Below are 20126 nucleotides of genomic sequence, written 5' to 3' on the forward strand. Positions count from 1 at the left end.
TCTTTCACTTGACCTTCGCAAAATAGTGATTAGCATAAAACATAAGCACGATAAAAAAACAGACAGACTGTTTGGGTTGGGTTTCATTTCCTTTGGGTTTTGCCCAGCTCTCATGGTAAATAAAAGGACCAAGTGGGAAGAAGAGGAGTGTGGCGGGCATTAGGGTTCATGGCTCGCCCATAGTAAAGACCATTTGAATAATTGTCAATTGCCTATATTTTTAAGCCTTGTGATTTGTGGACAAGGAGCTGGGGGTTGATGTTCCTTCCTTTTCTTTATTTCTTCCTTCCTTCCTTTCTTTCTTTCTCTCTTTCCCTTTCTTTCTCTCTGTCTTTCAATAAAAATTTATTTGTTCATTTGTGAGAGAGCAGAAGCAGGCGAAGGGGCAGAGGGAGAAGGAGAGAGAATCCACAAGCGGACTCCCACTCCCCCTTGAGCACAGAGCCTGACCTGGGGCTCTATCCCAGGACCGGGAGATCATGACCTGAGCTGAAACCAACAGTTGGCCGCTCAACCGACTGGGCCACCCACACGCCCCGGGGGGTTGAGGTTTCTAAACCTCAAACCCCTTATCGTGATTAACTCTGCTGTGCTAATTACTCACTTAACATTATGAAGCTGAGGTCAAGGGTCCAGATTAAGTTCTGTATTACCAGCTTTCTGTGTCATGAGAAGAGGTGTCCAGGATATCTCTGTCTGTGTGGGGGACAGGCTGGGGCATGAATGCATCTGTGATATGGCATCTGCCTTTGCAGGGGGGAGATTGTTGCAACTTTGTGGTGAGCTGGTCTTTTAAAACTCCAGCATATCTATATTACATAAGTGGACACACTCCATTTATTTGTGTGTTTTTGCTAATGCATATTAGACCGAGTGATCATTGACCTCACTTGAGTGTGGTACTTGTGGGTTTGTTTCAGGTGAGCTGGGTTGGGAGCTGTACCACAGACGAGAAGACTCTGCAGCCCTTTATGACGTTATCATGAATGCAGGCCAGGAGGAGGGAATCGATAACTTCGGAACATACGCTATGAATGCCTTAAGACTGGAGAAGGCTTTCAGAGCCTGGGGATCAGAGGTTTGAGATGCTAGTCTTCGTTACAGTTTTGTTTATCTGACTTTGATGTAAGGGCTAGCTTTAATTGCATCAACACTGGCTCTGGCTGTTATGTCAGAAATGATGTGCTACTAGATAACTTTATCTAATTAAGGGAAGATGTTTTTCTCCTTCATTTCCCAGTTGAAAGTTTGGTGGAATTATGACACACTGTTTATTCTGCTTTACCTCCTCCCATTTGGCCGAGAGCCCCAGACATCCATCTCTGACTGTGTGTGTGTGTGGAGCTGCAGCTTCTCTAGGGGGCCTGCTCGCCCCACGATGTCTGAGGGCTGCTCGCCCCACGGAGTCTGAGGGCTGCTCGCCCCACGGTGTCTGAGGGCTGCTCGCCCCACGGAGTCTGAGGGCTGCTCGCCCCACGGTGTCTGAGGGCTGCTCGCCCCACGGAGTCTGAGGGCTGCTCGCCCCACGGTGTCTGAGGGCTGCTTTTCTTCCTCTTCTTCTGTCACGTTGCCCATCCTCGTTTTCTTCTTATGTGCCTTTTGGGGAAATGACACCAAAAGGTGTGTTTCTGAGGAAGAGAGTTGGTGATCTAGGATGTGTTGGTCTAGCCTGCTTCCACTGTTGGTAACGGGGACTAAGGGTTTCTGTGGGTTTTTCACGGGCATGATTTATTTTACTTTCTCAACTCTCCCTGAAGAAGTTATTATTGCTGATTCTTGGGCACGGGGTTTGGAGTTGGGGGGGTATCTAAATGATCCTATTCTATACACAGTCACACTGAGAAACAGTAAACAACTTGGTTCTGATTACACAGAAATAGCCAAACTGTGGTTCAGAGTCTGTTCTGTTTTATCTCCAATGGCAGGCTATCTCTGGACCCCTTAATTTTTTCATATCTCCTTAGAAGTTGTTTCCTTGAGTTTGCGGCCTGACAAGTGACATAAAGGATAGTAATAAGGGATATACTTCAGAGTGCAGTCTCTTGGGTTTGAATTTATCCTCCATCATGTATTAGCTACGTGAACTTGACCCTCCAGGGCCTCTGTTTACTTCTCTGTAAAATGAAGATTATCTGATTTTTAAAAAAGATTTCATTTATTTGTTTGAGAGAAAAAGAGAGCACAAGCAGGGGATGAGGAGGGGCAGAGGGAGAGTGAGAAGTAGACTCCTAACTGAGCAGGGAGTCTGCTGTGGGGCTGGATCCCAGGACCCCCAAGATCATGACCTGAGCCAAAGGCAGACGCTTAACCGACTGAGCCACCGAGACACCCCTAAAATGAAGCTTATCTTTATCCTACAAAGTTATGAGTTACTAGATAAAGTTCCTAGCACACGATGAATTTAACTGGAGCTCAAGGTGGGTTTGAAGGCATAGCCGGGCCCTTGGGACATCCAGACTGTGGGCAGAAGCAAGTGGGCTTCGAGGTAGAGAGGAAGCTTCCAGGAGCCACTGAAAGAACCAGGGCTTTGGGGCAAGTTGCTTTTTTTTTTCTTTCTTTCTTTCAGGAGAGGCACTCTACTAGGGGATTCTCAGCCTACAGCAGGAGCTTTCGATGAGGCTGCTGCAGGGAGAGACATAGAGGACAGAGACAGCTCTGTCCCCACATTCCTCAAGGAATGAAGCAGCAGATGCCACCTTTGGGGTTAGCCATTTCTCCACTCTCCTTGCTTTTCCCCCAGCCCTCCGAAAAGTGTTAAAGTGTTTTTCTTCCTCCCACAGCCCTCGGATTTCCCAGCAGTGCCAGCACGCCCTCTGGTGGTACCACAGCAGTCTCCTGTGCTTTGTTTTCATTTTTTTCTAGAGAAATTCTGAAACTTTGAGCAGACAGAAAAATAAGTTTAGAGTTGCTCAAATTGATTGGGAAGTATGAGAGACCAAATTTTATATCATATAAAACAAGTTTATATGACTCCTCTTGTTTATATGAGTGCTATGTTGTCTTTTTAAAAAAAAGTTTGGCTACTTTTTATGGAGTTTCGACCAGTTTTCTTAGTGCAAAAGGGAACAATAAGAAAACAAACAAAATCCAGGAACTTCAGGTCTAGTCCCAAAGAGTGGCTTTAGCTTCAACTTAAAGTGTATTATAGGGATGTCTCAGTGGCTCACTTGGTTAGGTGTCTGCTTTAGGCTCAGGTCATGATCCTGGAGTCCCAGGATGGAGCCACACATAGGGCCTCTCTGCTCCGTCTGCTTCACCTTCTGTCCCTCCCCCACCCCCATGCTTTCTCTTTCTCTCTCACTCACTCTCTCAAATACATAAAATCTTTTAAAAAATAAAGTGTATTGTATTGTATTGTATTGTATTAATTATTCAGTTATTCAACCATAAATGAAAAGGCAGATATTCAATCCCTGTTTCCTTTTTTCTTTCTCGAACTCTGTCGAAGCCATTTTCCTACCATCTGCTTTCTCCTCCGCTTGTCCTGATTCCTGGCCGATTGCAAGATAAGTAAATCACCTAATAGCTTTTCAAGACCTAACTATATATAACTATTATATAAAAACATACTAGAGTCTTATTTCAGGGAGGACCAGCATGTTGTGATATCCCTCAGATATTTATTATCAGTAGAAGAGCCACAGGAACAAACTGAATTTTAAGGTCTAATATGCTATTCCAATGATAATATTTCCTGACAAGCTACATTTCAACTTTAGATTAAAAATTACTTTAGAGACCAGTCTATAACTTTCCTTTCAGAATCTATGTGCAAAATCCAAAAGCGTTTCTCTTCACTGAAAAATAAAATACGAAGATGATGTTACTGAAATGATTTTCACTCATCTAAGATTGAAAATGTATGTTTCTAGGGGCACCTGGCTGGCTCAGTTGGTTAAAACATGTGATTCTGGATCTCAGGGCTGTGAGTTCAAGCCCCACATTGGATGTAGAGATTACTTGAAAATAATATCTTAAACAAAAAAAGAAAAGAAAAGAATATCTTTTAAAAAGATGTGTGCTTCTCTTTTAGATGAACTGTGATACAAATCCCTTGGAAGCTGGACTGGAATATTTTATAAAGTTAAACAAGGTATGTTTACATTCTAAAGTGTTCTTGAAGTAAATCTTAAAGTTATGAGGCTGTTTTGTGACAGAGACATGCTTTAAAATTTAAGCAAGGGTGGTTATAGGACAAATGGCTTGAGCATAAATACTAAGCATTGCTCGGGGGCTTTGTATTAAGCTTTTGTCAAAATTACGGATCGGTCCAAACCATTACAGTGTGCTTGTAGATGTAGGATAGCAGAATCCAGCAACTTTAAAGAGCAAATCTAAATTCTGGGATAAAAATTACTAAGGAGAAGATGTCAGGAGACAGTCTTGTCAATCCTGGTAATCTGTGCAGTGACACGTTAGCTCATCGAACATCAGCATTAATGCACTCTCCCTGGGTGCTCACAGCGGAAAGCAGTCTCCCCTCAGCAGATCTGTCCATCTGCTTATTAGACACTTTTGTATGTAAGTGCGACATTTCAAATATGTTCAGCGGAAAATGGGTATTTACCGAGAAGCCAATACAAATATAACTGATATTAACAGTCCGGTGGGAATCCCTACATTAGTAGTTCTTTTTTTTTTTTTTAAGATTTTATTTATTTATTTGACAGAGAGAGACAGAATACAAGCAGAGGGAGGGCAGAGGGAGAAACGGGCTCCCCGCTGAGCAGGGAGCCTGAGGAGGTGAGGCTTGATCCTAGGACCCTGGGTTCATTACCAGAGCAGAAGGCAGATGTTTAAGGACTGAGCCACCCAGGTGCCCTTACATTAGTAGTTTTCCAAGTGTGGGCCTCAGACAGAGCATCAGCATCACCTGGGAGCTTGTGAGAAATACAGATTCTCAGATCTCACCCCAGACCTGCTAAGTCAGAATCTCTGGGGCTCAGGCCAAGAAACCCGTGTTTTGATTCACTGCAGGGGATTCTGGTTTGATTCTGGTTTGAGAAGCACCATCTTACATAATTATTGTGGAAAAGCAGATGTATTACCGCCTAAATCATCTATACAAGTCCAAAGCTAATAAAGGAAGTGATCCCTTTGTACGGAATGAATGGTTGTGTCCCTCCGAAATGCATACGAAGAAGTCCTAATCCCCATGTGATGGTGTCTGGAGGTGGGACCTTTGGGAGGTAATCAGGTTCTGGTGAGACCATGAGGGTGGAATCTCCACAATGGAATGAGGGTTCTCATGAGAAGATACCAGAGCTCGCTTTCTGTCTACATTGTGAGGACATGGGGAGAAGGCAGCTGTCTGCAAACCAGAAGGAGAACACTCACAGGGGAGCTGAACTGGCCAATGCCTCCATGTTTGACTTCCCAGCCTCCCAAACAGTGAGAAATAACTCCCTGTAGTTAAAGACGCCGAGTTTGTGATACTTGGTGACAGCAGCCCCAGCTGACTCAGACACCCACTGAGTAGTGGCTTAGTTACTGGAAAAGAACTTAACAGCAATGCAGTGAGTGGAAATATTGAAGGAGAGGACAACAGCTGCTGCTGTGTAGGATACTTGTTAGAATTCCAGAAATAAACCATCCTGTTGAGGTGCTAATAAGCTCAAGTAAAGGCCGCTTTCCCATTCTATGGAACTATGTGAACACATGCGTATGAATCAGGCTAAGGAAACTTTTTTTTAATGCCCCTCCCTCAAGTTCCCAAATTCCAAGCTAAGATATTAACATCAACATGTATATTTATAGTATTAGATTTTAGGAAAGAGAACCTCCTTAAGGGTTTTAAAGGGAATAGCTTTCTGTTCGTTTTCCCTATGACTTTTATTTTTATGATGTACCATCTGCCTCCAGACCAGAGAAAGCAGGTGCTTGGAATTTGGGCGGACCCTTCCAGCAGGCTGCTCCTTCTGATAACAGAAGTCTTGGTTTAGCGGTTTAAAATAAGGATAAAAATGGCCTGACTCTTGAAAGCACTAAAGTTCCGTTGTTATAATAATAGGTAATAGATAACTGACCCTCTTGCTTCACAGTGTTTGGGTATTATTGTTTGGGGAGAAGGCACAGATAAACGAGCTCTTCGTGTTGAAATTGGGTTTTTGAAACCCCCTTTATGATTATAAGCAGGTGTGGATTGTATATTTATTAGTTCCTTTAAATTGTTTCAATAACCAAAGCCCGGCTCACAACTAAGCTGTTTAACAGAGAATGATTTTGGTTTATGGTATGCTTTTTATGATTTCTGAATTGTGGGTTCTCATTTTGGTGTCACAGAGTTCATCGTTAATGCTTTCGTTGGGTGCAGGTCCACGTAGCCCAAGGACCTAGACCTAACTGAGCTAGTGTCTTTCAGTTGTGTGGACTCTGGTAGTGAGTGGCTGTCTTAGCGATGCTAGCCTATTTTCAGGACTGATGACTAGGTGGAATCCATGTTGCCCAGATCCAGTACGGTGGTTTCACAACAACTTCATCTTTGTTTTGCAGCAGTCATTAAGATGAAGCAGGTTTCTGAAAAACTAACTTTGTAAGTGAACCTGTGTAACTTCATAATTCACGTTCTGTGCCTAAAAACAAAAACGTGAAGGTAAATAAAAAATGTTACCAATCTGGCTTCATACTACATTATAAAGAATATATAATGTCCATTCAAATTGCTTTGGAAACTTGGTGGTCTATGAAAACTGCAGCAGTAGCTGAGACAGAGGAATGTTGATATTTCCATAATATACCAATAAAAACAAAATTTAGCAGCATTTTATAATTGTTTAAAACCCTTTTTTAAATTTTTACTTAGAAGATTTTATTTATTTATTTGATAGACAGAGATCACAAGTAGGCAGAGAGGCAGGCAAAGAGAGAGAGGGAGAAGCAGGCTCCTGGCTGAGCAGGAAGCCTGATGCAGGGCTCAATCCCGGGACCTGGAGATCATGACGTGAGCCAAAGGCAGAGGCTTAACCCATTGAGCCACCGAGGTGCCCCTAAACCCTTTTAAAAAACATATTTATTTATTTGATAGAGAGAGTGAGAGAGAGAGAGAGAGCAGAAGAGGGAGAGAGGGAGAAGCAGACTCCCCACTAAGTTGGGGGCCTGACTTGGGACTTGATCCTAGGACTCTGGGATCAAGACCTGAGCCAAAGGCAGACGATTAATCCTGGAATCAAGCCCCAAGCCAAAGGCAGATGCTTAATGGACTGATCCACCCAGGCACCCTTTTTTCTTTCCCTTTGAAGCAAACATGTAGAGTTTCTTGCTTGGCTCTTAGGTGTTTTACACAGCAATTGATAAGCCATAATAGGAAGAAAATTACCATAGGATGCAGGCTGTGTGGGAGCTAGGAGGGTCCAGGGAGATGGCTCAGTACCACCTGGTTTGAGGGAGAGGAAACAGAAGCAGAGAGAGGTGAGGTGACCTCTGATCTCACCGTGAGGCTTTCTCACCCACCGCTTTCCCCAGCAAGGTCCCTTCGCATCATGGGCCAATCAGCCTTGAATAATTGCCCAACCATGTTTTTCTGGCAACATCATCCTAAAATATGCACGCTCTACATTTTATTGATTGATGCCTCCCACAATCATGTGTTTGTTGTAACTGATTTTGTATTTTATGGTAGGATCAGAGTAGCCTCTTTAACCATACCCAGAAGGAAAACAGGTGGCCTAGGGGATGGGCCATCAAGCCTCTTAAGAGAGAACTGTGTTCTTGTCAAAACCAGTAGGAGAGTAAGGACAAGAAAAATGGAGTGCTGAGCAATCTTAGATGGCAAAGGAAGATAGTGCATGGTACTTGCCAGCCTTACTCCTGAGAGTGGTTTGAGCCCTAGCCTTCCTGTGGTGTGGGGTTGTGTGAAGTGCTCAGCCATGCCCACAAGCGCTCTCCTTCCTGATCAACAATGAGTAAGTACTATTTATTAACACTTGGCGAGGCTGCAGGTCTAACGGTTGATGGTCCAACTCCTGATGGCTCTCCGATCTCACGAGGCTTGAAATAAATGGTATTTCAGGAACTAAAGCTGTTAAGACTCACTGTTAATATTTTGAAACCATCATTGGACTCCAGCGAGGCCGTGTAGCTGTACGCAACAGTGCCATCTTGTGGACAGTGAGCGTAGAGCCTGAAAAGGAGCCGTTCACCCGGGTGGTGATACAGGCAAGAAGAATTAAATAGATACTTTGAAATCTCCTCAACTAAAATCCCTTTACCTGAAACAACTTATATCATCGTTATTACTAGTATTATAATTACAAAGGAAGCTACTTCTTGGGTAAAATTAGTGATTCTGTTTTCTTGTGGTGGCTTTTGTTTTTGTTTTTTTAAATTAGAAATAAAGTGCATTAACCATGAGCAAAAATCAGCTGCCTTAGGATGGAATCATATGTAGTATTGGAATTTTCCTCTTGGAAATGCTGAATCTTTGTTCATTTAGAGAGAACTCCAGCCAAGATTCAGAGACTGAAGTACAAATATTACATGTTTAAGAAGATTAAAATTTTTAAAAAATCTCCTCCACCCCCAATTTCTTTCTTTTTCTCATTTATCGTATCATAGGCTCCTAACCAGTAGAAATGGAATAAAGTGATGATAACTGATGTGGGAAACAAAGGCAAAAGAAATACTATTAAATTTCCTTACCACCCACCATCCATTGACAAGTGCTTGAAACAGGCAGAGTGACTTCCCTCTAGGGACACAGCTGCCTCAAAGTTAATTCTTTGCTAAGGGCAAAAGGGCAATCTTAGCCTCCTTCAGGAGCCTGTAAGTCTACTTTAACATAAAAATTCCTTTGGAAACTTCCTTTATCTCTGCCCACCAAGATACATATTGGCAATCATTCCCAAGCATATGACCCACTGATACACATCTGAAGAGTCTTATGACTGAGTGTTTTGTTTTTTTTTTTAAGATTTGATTTATTCATTTGACAGAGAGAGAGAGAGAGAGAGCACAAGCAGGGGGAGTGGCAGGCAGAGGCAGAGGGAGAAGCAGGATCCCAGCTGGAACAAGGAGCTTGATTCAGGGCTCAATCCCAGGACCCCGGGATGATGACCTGAGGGAAAGGCAGACGCCTAACACACTGAGCCACCCAGGGACCCCTCATGACTGAGTTTTTACTAAACAGTGATAAATGACCTTTTCCCAACAATAGCTTATCTCCTCAAGGTCCTGGAAACCTTGCTTCCAAAATTCCTTAGAGACTTAGGCTATCCCTAACCCCCTCCCAACTTGAAAGTAAATAATGGGCCACTCCTCATGACCCCAGTGCACTCTTTCTGCCCATGGGTCCTGTCCCTGTGCTTTCTTAAAACTACCTTTTTGCACCAAAGACGTCTCAAGAATTCTTTCCTGGACATTGGTTTTGAACCCTAACATCTTTTCCTACATCAATAACCACAAGATAGAAGACAGTGTTCATAGAAAATACAGGGTTTCTCTTTGAGGAAAAAATTATTTAAAGCATGACTAGTAAACAAAACAAAACAAAACAAAAAGAGGCAAAGCATCACCGGGCTTACTAGATTCTATTTATTCAATAAGTGTTAACATTATTAAAACATCAAAGTGAAAATAAATCATTGTTCACAAACAAGTTAGAAAGGGATGTCTCATGCATGGTATAAGTACGTACCTCTAGGGAAATTTTAGGTATCATAGTAATGGGCAGAAAATTTTCAGTGACTCTCCATCTTGGCTGTACGTTAGAATCATCTAGAGTATGTCTTTTAAATCATATAATGCGGGGCACCTGGGTGGCTCAGTAGGTTAAAGCCTCTGTCTTTGGCTCCGGTCATGATCCCAGGGTCCTGGGATCCAGCCCTGAGTCGGGCTCTCTGCTCAGCAAGGAGCCTGCTTCCCTTCCTCTCTGCCTGCCTCTCTGCCTACTTGTGATCTCTGTCTGTCAAATAAATAAATAAAATCTTTAAAAAATCATAAAATGCTTAAAAAATCTGAGCTTCATGCTGCAACCAGACCAATTTAAAAATCTCTTGAGGTAACAATTCAAGCTTCAGTGTTTTGTTTTGTTGGGTTGTGTTTTTAATCCCCCAGGTGATTTTAAAGAAGGTTGAGACTGATTGTGTTAGACTGATGCTTTTCAACGAGCTGTATATTACCATCCTGGAGAACTTCTTAAAAATGGCTCCACCCCCAGGGGTTCTCAAGTGTGGTTCACAGACTAGCAGCACCTATGTTACCTAGGGATTGGTTAGAAATGCAGGTCCTTGAGTACCATCCCCAAATCAGAAACTCTGGGGTTGGGGGCCCAATAACCTGTTTTGAGAAGCTCTCCAGGTTGTTCTGATGCCTGCTCAAGGTTGAGAACACTTGACCAAACCAGTTGGATTAACTCTGGGGGTAGGGTCTAAGTTTCTTGGTTTTATTACACAACAAAGATTGACAACCACTCTCTTAGTTCTTTAGCCTTATGCCTTCTGTGCTCCTGTCAATAAGCAGGAGAACAGAAAGACAAGTGGATTGGTCAGAGGAAGGTGCTATAGAATCTGGAGTGAATTGGAAGTTAGTGAATCTGTGACCTACTCTGGCTAGGGTACAGGTGATTTATTCTGCCTCTGGGGCGCCTGAGTGGCTCAGTGGGTTAAGCCTCTGCCTTCAGCTCAAGTTATGATCTCAGGGTCCTGGGATTGAGCCCCACATTGGGCTCTCTGCTCAGCAGGGAGCCTGCTTCCTCGCCCTCCCCCCACTGCCTGTCTGCCTACTTGTGATCTCTCTCTCTGTCAAATAAATAAAATCTTAAAATATATATATATATATATATATAATATATGTATAATATATATATATCTAGCTCCAAATCTGTCTAGCTCTCTTTTCTTGTGCATGTGTGGTTTTATTTTGTTTTTTTTTTAAATTGGGCAGTAAATGATTTTTTAAAAAAAGTCACCAAATTCTAGCTGTGTGGCCTTGAGAAAGCCACTTAATTTCATTTTGCTCCCGAGACTGCTAGTCTATAAAATGAGGGCTCCCTTATAAGTCTAAAAACCTATGAAGCACCACCTAGAAGAGTAGTTGAAGCCTCCAGTACAGTATATGGAATTGTGACATTTCAACTAAGCCATCCTTATTCTCCTACCCATTTCCATTGCTAAATGATAAAGAAAAAACCGAAGGAAAGAAAAAGGAAAGTAAAACCTAGGCTGAGAGGGAGTTTATCATTCATGAAACGTGTCAGAGTATATTAAGCAAACAGTCATTGCATCAGTATCCTCATATACATCCAACTTCTGGTAGGAAACAATACTCTGTTTCCATCCTAAAAGCTTAACTGTGCTGTTCAGCTGCCTGCTTTAAAATCTGCAACTCTATGGAAACCCTCATCCAGGAATAAATTGAAGTAATTCTTTAGGTTGCTTTTATTGTATTTCAATTATTTTTTTATTTTAACAGCTTAACTAAAAGTGCAATAAGTGGATGTATTGAAAGGGCACCATTTGCTAAGTTTTAATGCAAGTATACATGTGTGAAACCCTGCCCACACTGAGGGCGGTGAACCCATCCCTCATCCCCAGAAGTTGGTTCAGGCCTTTTTGCAGTCCCTCCCTCCCAACCCTCCCTCCATCCCCACCTAGTCCCCAAGGAACTTTTTGTCACAAGACACCACTTTGCATTTTCTAGAGTCCTTTTTATTTTTAAGGTTTTATTTATTTATTTATTTGTCAGAGAGAGAGAGAAGGCACACAAGCAGGCAGAGTGGCAGACAGGCAGAGGAGGAGAGAGAAGCAGGCTCCTTGCTTGGCAAGGAGCCTGATGTGGGACTCAATCCCAGGACTCTGGGATCATGACCTGAGCTGAAGGCAGCGGCTTAACCAACTGAGCCTCCCAGGCATCCCGCATTTTCTAGAGTCTTATATAAATGGAATCCTACAATATATACTTCCTTCCTTCTTTCTTTCTTTCACTCGGCAAAATTGGTTTGAGACTCATCTGTGGTATTTTATGCATGAATAATTCCTTCCTTTTAATACTAAGTAGGTTTCCATTGTGTGTATATGGCACAATTTCTTCTTTCACTTGGCACAAATATAAAGTTGTCAAATATAAAGTTGTCCCTATGTGTTGAGGACTATTTCTGGACTCTTTTATTAGATTATAGGTCTTTCTTGTTTCCAGCAACATATTGTATTGATTACTGTAGCTGGAATCGGGTTTTGGTAGCCTGTAACTGTGTTCTTTTTAGGTTGTTTTCGTTATCTGAGGTCCTTTGAATTTCCACGAATTTTAGAATCAGCTTGTCAGTTTATCAAAAAAAAAATCCTGGAATTTGACTGGAATTGCATTGCATCTGTAGGTCAATTCAAGTCTTTCAACCCATGAACAAGATATATCTCTCCATTTACTTCAATAATTTTTAATTTCAAAAATATTTTGTAGTTTGCAGATGTTGCATGTCTTTTTATAGGTTGATCCTTAAGTATTTCATATTGATAACTCTTTATATGGTAATTTTAATTTTCAACTTACTGCTAGTATAAAGAAAACAGTTGGATTTTGTATATTGATCTTGTACTTTGCAACTTCACTAAACTCAGAAGTGGTTCTAGTACTTCTTTGTATTTTTTGTAGATCCCATTATATTTTCTCCATGGACAGTCATGTTGTGTACAAATAGTTTTTCTTTGTCTTTGCTAATTTAGATGCCCTTTTTATTTCTTGTGTTACCTCACTAGCTAGTACTTCTGCTGGTTGAACTTTGAACTGTTAAATAGAATTGTTACTTGTTCCTGGTCTTTGATAGAAAGGCTTGAGTCTTTCATTATTTTTTTTTTAAGATTATTTATTTATTTATTTGACAGAGAGCTCACAAGTAGGCAGAGAGGCAGGCCAAGAGAGAGGAAGGGAAGCAGGCTCCCTGCCGAGCAGAGAGCCCAGTGCAGGGCTCGATCCCAGGACCCTGAGATCATGACCTGAGCTGAAGGCAGAGGCTTTAACCCACTGAGCCACTCAGGCGCCCCGAGTCTTTCATTATTAAGTATGATGTTAGCTATAGGTTTTTTATAGATGCTCTTTATCAGGTTGAGGGCATTCCTTTCTTTTTTTTTTTAATTGTTTTGAATTACTATATGTTGCTAAAACATCATTATAATTGTATATCAAAATATGCATAAAGTAGTAGAAAATAATATAATAAACATCTGGGTCCCCAATAACTTGTTTTATTAAATGTTCATAGTATTTCTGGGATTTGGCGTTTTAATAAGCAGGGTATCTTATTGGATCCATAATGCCAAAGAAAACGGTTTCATCTTTTTTCACTGAATTTTATAATTAATTTAAAATGTGGAATCCAGTTCACAGTACACAAAAGTATCCCAATTATTTCTTTACATAACCTATTTATATATATATCATAAAATTAAGAGAAATATTATAGATCTAGAAAGTTGGAGTATAAAAATGATCAGTAATAACTAATATTTAGTTTTATCACTTACTAATATTTTTGTGTTTGCTTTGATTATATTTTTTTTTTTTTGGTTTTAAATGTTAACATATTATAGATATAGTTAATGCTCAATTTTTAAAAAATCTTTTATTTATTTATTTGACAGAGATCACAAGTAGGCAGAGAGAGAGAGAGAAAGGGAAGCAGGCTCCCTGCTGAGCAGAGATTCCCGATGTGGGACTCGATCCCAGGACCTTGAGATCATGACCTGAGCCGAAGGCAGAGGCTTAACCTACTGAGCCACCCAGGCGCCCAATGCTCAATTTTTATTCCACTTTGTTCTCACTGCTTTCCTTCCCTATTCCATGTTTATTTATTTAAAAAAATTTTTTTGTAAGTAAGCTCTATACCCAGTGTGGGTCTGGAACCCATGACCCCAAGACTAAGAGTCACATGCTTTTAGTTTCTAGTTACATTAAGGACTTTTTTTTAAAAGACTCCTTAAGGGAGTGAACATATGAACATATGTGGAATGTTACTAAGCTCTGCATAGTGGAAAAGGAATGGAGTGTTGAGAAGCCTGGGTTCCAGGTTTGGTGCTAAACTCACTTCATCACCTCAGGCAAGACTGTTGAGCTTCCTGCCTGCTTAAAAGCTGTGATTCTAATGACGTAAAGATGAAATGAATGATGGTCTGCTGTATCGTGATGGGGTGATGGGTCACTTGATTCACCCCCTAAATGAATGAACCCATGTATGGCTTTATCAGTTTGAGTGTGGGATAAGCATGGATGTACCTGTTGTTCATCAACTGACTGAAGAAAGTTAAGATTTACATAGACTGCAGCTTAGTAATGGCCACATGCTTTACAGAAGCATTCCTATCAGGCCTGGTTTTATTTATTTATTTTTAAAGATTTTATTTATTTATTTGACAGAGAGAGATCACAAGTAGACAGAGAGGCAGGCAGAGAGAGAGGGGGAAGCAGGCTCGCTGCTGAGCAGAGAGCCCGATGTGGGACTCGATCCCAGGACCCTGAGATCATGACCTGAGCCGAAGGCAGCGGCTTAACCCACTGAGCCACCCAGGCGCCCTCAGGCCTGTTTTTAAATGATGAGCCCTGAAACTCTTTTAAAATAAGAAATGTTTTAGGGTGCCTGGTTGGCTTGGTCAGTTAAGCATCTGACTGTTGATTTGGGCTCAGATCATGATCTCACGGTTGTTAGCTCGAGCCCGTATCGGACTCTGCGCTCAGTGGGGAGTCTGCTTGAGATTCTATCTCCATTCTTCCTCTGCCCCTACCCCCCACCCCACAGGCTCACTCTCTCTCTAAAAGAAATCTTAGGAAAAAATGAAAAATAAGAAACGTTTCAGTAAAGTATTATAAGGACAAGCTCTCCCCACACCTGTCTGTCAGCACGGGAGCATGATTCTCCCACTTGTGCTATACAGAGTTTCTAAGGGGAGCTTTGCTGAGATCCAGAATGTTCCATTGATTGTCTTATTTATGTCTTTGGAAACTTCTGATATTTAGGTTAAAAGGATTTTGGACAATTAAATGAAATTGATAATTTCCTTGAATTTTCTGGTAGGTTTTGATTCCAAATACATGGTATAGAAAAGGTTCTGAACTAGGTTTTCCTGGTCTGTGAAAACCCACTAAACGACTCTCCATATCAGAACCTTCTTACCACTACTCCTGTTAAATTCAGCTTTAGCTGCATATCGCAAACTCTCCATGGACCTAAGAACCACAACCACAAACATACTGGTTTAATTTGTTTCATTTCCATGTGCTTTGGGGTAATAGGAGTACTTCCCCCCCCCCAAGATTTCTCTGTTTATTTAAAGAGCGAGGGAGAGAGAGGGAGGGGAAGAGGAGGGGCAGAGGGAGAGAGAGAATCCCAAGCAAACCCCCCCCCACAGTGAGCAGGAGCCCAACATGGGCCTTGATCCCACGACACCGAGATCACGACCTGAGCTGAAGCCAAGAGTTGGAGGCTCAACTTACTGAGCCACCCAGGTGCCCCATAAGTACTTTAAATAGAGCCAATAAACTGAGTAATTATATTTCATGTAAAATCTTAATTTATCATCTTTGTGGATATTATATTTAGAATATATTACAGATGGCTATTTTAGTGGCTCTTACTGCTTTTATAAAATCAATAAATTAAAAAACCTGAGCCAAGACTATTTTTGAGCTATAGTCTCAGCGCCCCAGAAGTGTATGTTTCTCAAATATATTAACAGCTATTTATACAATTAATTTGACAGTGACTCATTAAATATATTTCCATTCCCAGGTCGTCCTGATAGCACCAATTTTAATCACAGCACTTAACTTCAGACATATTTTTTTCTCTTGTTCATAATTAAAAGCTATGTAATAGAGTAAAATCTACAGTCTTGGAAGAAAAACCAAGTAAAGGAGAATGAAATGGCATTGCCCCACTTCAAATCTTTCCATATCAGGTGCAAGGTTAGCATGGGAAGGGAGAATGGTCTCCAGGGGCAGCTGGGATGTTTTAAGTATGTGTTCCTTACTTTTAATTAGATTTTTATTACTGTGAGTATGTTTTCATTCATGTCTGAGGGCAATATTGCTGACCAGATGACTTCCTAATTCAGGGATATGCAGAGCTAGATGTCAGATTTCATCAATAATAACCTTCAGAGTGTTTTCAAATCCTCTTTTGTAGTACAAAAATACTGTGCAGTGAACATCATCCAGAACAGGCTCAGAGTACCCAGAAATAATTTAAAGGAAACATTCTGTAGAATATTTACATAATCTCTGCCTTCCAATGAGAGACTCTATGTATAGTCACTTTAAAAAATGTACAGATAAAATCTAAAGGTGGTGACTCGGTTTCCATGTAACTAAGCCTTGGGAAAGACCCTTAACTTGGTTGGGCCTTTCTTTTCCATAAAGTGGGCATAACATTACTTCTCTCCTAGCAATGTCATGGGGAGTAAAGGGGGTCATTAATGTTTATCCCTCAGCAGAGTGTCTGGCACAGAGCAGGTACCTAATAGATTGTAAATAGTACTTAACATTTATTTTCCCTGAATTTATTAATTGTTCTCTTCTAAAGGAATTTCTCTGAGGTCCTCCCCCACTTTTCCTATTTCTTGTGATTTGCTGACATTAGATTTGGGTTAAATTGTGCTTTTGGCAAAGGTGGAGTTAGCTGTCTCTCCCTTCTAGCATATCTGGTTCCTCTCACTCCACCGCCCATGCCCAGGTAGCTCTTGTCTAGCATCCCAAAGGGACCCATTTCTTTTCTTTCTTTCTTTCTTTCTTTTTTTTTTTAAATAAGGTGAAAAAACTCAGATTTAGCTAGCTGGACTCAGTTTAGATGATCCCAGTTTTGTTGGCAACATCCAAAGCATCATAGTCAGGAGCCAGTTGAATGCCTTCTTTTCTCCATCAGGCCTGATCAAGATGTTGACCTTGGTCACATCAGTGACCTAGAACTTCTTCACAGCCTGTTTGATCTGGCGCTTGTTGTCCTAGACATCTTCAGTGAACAAAAGCTTGTTGTCTTCTGTTTTCTTCACGGCTGACTCATGGGCAGGGGGAATTTGATGATGTCATTGTGGTCAAGCTTGTTCCTTCTGGAGGAATCTATTTCTTTTTTTTTTTTAAGATGTGTTTATTTATTAGAGAGCAAGTGAGCAAGTGTGCGTGTATGGTGAGGGGAGGGGCAGAGGGAGAGGGAGAGAGAAAGAGAATCCCAAACTGACTCTGAGAAGAGCATGGAATCCAACATGGGGTTTGATCTCATGACCCCAAGAACATGACCCGAGCCAAAGTCAGGAGTTGGATGCTCAACCAACTGTGCCATCCGGTGCCCCACGAAGGGACCCATTTCTGAAAGCTTTGGTTGTGGCCAACTTTTGACACAGGTGTAGCAGACATTGGCCTAAGTGGTTCAGGACTGGGCATGTTGTGATGTGGAGGGAAGGAGTCACATCTCCTCAGGGGCCTCCTAGAAGCCATAAGAACATAGTCTATTGTCTATTTATCTCTCAATGCCTCCTGCCTCACAAGTTTCTGAAGATGGCTGGGGTATAACAACAGTTGAGTAAATAACTGAAAGAAAATTCTCTAATAGAGACTCAGGAAGACCTAAAACCTTTGAGATCTGAATGACTCTGTAACAGGGAAGATCCAGATTCCATTACAGAAGATAAGAAAACTACTTAGGATCTCCTGGAACTCCACAAATCACAGAAGCTAGTCCATTGGCTGCTCAGTATTGTTGTAAAATGCTTTTCCACACAAAGAGTGAGACTTTTTTTTTCATTTTTTATTGATTCCTAGGTAGACAAGAACTCTAAAGAGCCCCACTTGTCACCATTTACCCACAATAGCAAGTTGTCTTTTAAAAAGATAGCAAAAATTTGTTATTCTTGAAGTTCTTTCTGTATTTCGAAGTGTTTTTACTATAATGCATTTTGGTTTTGTCATTAGAACTGGTTCCAAACTCAGGGCTGGCTGCTTGCCACTGGACAACGCTGGAGAGAGAAGAGGTGGTGGGAAAGGAAGGTGCCTGCTTTATTTAGGAAGCCGGCAACCTGAGAAGATGGTGGACCAATATCCCAAAGACCATCTTCCCTGTCTTGGGGAAGGCTGAGGGTTTAAAGGGGGAAGGTAGATGGGGGTGAGTGGCTACCCACACAGGAAGCTGGTACCCAGGAGGTTAGTTGTACATTGACATGACCCCGGACAGACTTGTTGGCCTCAGTGGCAACTGTTGATGGATGTGGTTGGGCCTTATCTTCTGGGAAAGTTTGGTCCTTCTCTCCTCAAGGACAGTGGTCTTCAGATCTCAAGAAAGTAGTCAATTTGGCTATAGACTAAGGAACTTAAGTCGGCAAGCGAGGAGAGCATAAGCTTGAAGCCATTTAAACTTTGAGACCTGTTGGAATGCTGTTACAGTTCGTTACTTCTGTTATCATGAATTTTTCTTACATATGAATTCAAATGAATCAGGCTTTTTCTGTGGGTTGGCGGTTTTGTTTTTTCCCCAGCAGTTCTGTCTTAAATACATCACACCCAGCTGTCTTTGAATTTTTATCTGGCTTCATAATAAACCTTATAGTTGGTTCTCACCATCTGGGTTACTCTGGGGGAGGTCATTGGACTTTGATTTTGCAATTATTTTAACCTTGGTCAATGGAAACTTCCAGTTTCCTGTGAAGGTCAGCAATTTAAAGTTGCAATATCTATAGAAATCATACTTGATTGTGGGCATAGCCTAGAAGTTCTGAACCATAAAGGAGTGAACAGGGAGGTGTCAGGCAGAGGGTATGTGAGGCCCCCTCCTACCCTTTCACTGAGAGGTTAAGGGGACTTATTGTGCCAAACCCAAAATGTTTTGTGTGCAGAAAGAGCTGTATAAACCCTAAATGTTGGTGGCAGAGGACATTTTTGGCATGAGATACTGTTTCCTTTCTTCTTTGGCTAATGGGGAAATTAAAGTTGTTTCCTTTCTTCTTTCAGAAGAACTCTTGAGAATTTCCCCCCTCACCTTGTAACTTCTTATTATATCTCCTTCATAGAGCTGTGATTTGTATATCACAGATCCCCCATTTCCCCGGGTAAGATCGGAGATGCTTGTTCGGTGTCCTTATGTAGAAGCCTTAACCCATGCCCCTCTGGGGGGTCAGCTTTCCCTCCTTCCACTCTGACTGCTCTTGGCCTCTGACTACTTTCTCACACTACCCCATGTCCCTGGCATGCTGGTTAGGTACAACAGCTCCTTCATTAGCGAAGTGTCTCTGCTGAGGAGTCCTCACTCAGCTGTTTATTGTAGGTATATGACTAATAAATGTAAAAGTCCTGAAGTTTGCAGGAGGCCTGCTTTTTTTTTTTTTTTTTAACACATAAGCATGGATTCAAGGTTATCCCTAGAGCAATGTCACTCTCACTTGTGTTGCATTCGCAGTAACCCTGAGTGTGCCCAGGGGGAACATGTGAGGAATAGGAATGTCATCCATCAAGTGTTGGCTAGAAGGAGGAAAAGCGAGGTTGACAAGCGTAGTGTTAGAGAATAAGCTCTTTGATCAAACTGTCCACATGTAATTTTGTAACCCACACCGGGCCTAGCATGGTGTCTCACACACAGTAGGGCAATCAGTACATTCTTGAATGAACTGAGTGCAATGTAACAGTAGACACATTTCTTGGACCACTATTCTGAAGAAGGAAAAAAAAAAAGTGCAACATTCCGGGGGTGTTTTGACATCACATTTCAAAAATTTCCTCTTTTTTTCCCCTTAATTTAAAAAATGTTATTTATTTATTTATTTAAAAATTATTTTTATTAACACATAATGTATTATTTGCCCCATGGGTACAGGTCTGTGAATCATCAGGCTTACACACTTCACAGCACTCACCATAGCACATACCCTCCCCAATGTCCATGACCCAACCACCCTCTCCCTTCCCCCACCCCCCAGCAACCCTCAGTTTGTTTTGTGAGATTAAGAGTCTCTTATGGATGAATTTCCTTCTTGAGACAGGCTTACTATGGGTAGAAATTGAGTGGTCCTTTGCTCACTCCCATCCAGTAATGCTGTCCAGAGCCATTAGATCCAAGGGTCGCTCTCATAATCCACCATCGCCATATCATGCCTTATGTTTTTCTGCCTAGGTGGTTCTGGTAAAATTGTTATCACAAGTGGTTACCCTTAAGTCTAACCCATTCT

At 41.6% G+C, this 20126-nt stretch overlaps 1 protein-coding gene across 2 annotated transcripts in view; it reads left to right on the forward strand.

Moving 5' to 3' along the window:
- The window catches only part of DMGDH (dimethylglycine dehydrogenase), a 64147-nt gene that overhangs the window by 36127 nt on the left and 7894 nt on the right, over positions 1–20126 (forward strand). For both annotated transcript variants that reach the window (XM_046000310.1, XM_046000313.1), the window contains exons 13-14: positions 921–1078; positions 4034–4093. In XM_046000310.1, coding sequence (XP_045856266.1) covers positions 921–1078; positions 4034–4093 — 218 coding nt within the window. The remainder of the gene's footprint in view (positions 1–920; positions 1079–4033; positions 4094–20126) is intronic.

The sequence above is a fragment of the Meles meles genome, chromosome 3, assembly GCF_922984935.1.
Source record: "Meles meles chromosome 3, mMelMel3.1 paternal haplotype, whole genome shotgun sequence".
Taxonomy (NCBI): Eukaryota; Metazoa; Chordata; class Mammalia; order Carnivora; family Mustelidae; genus Meles; species Meles meles.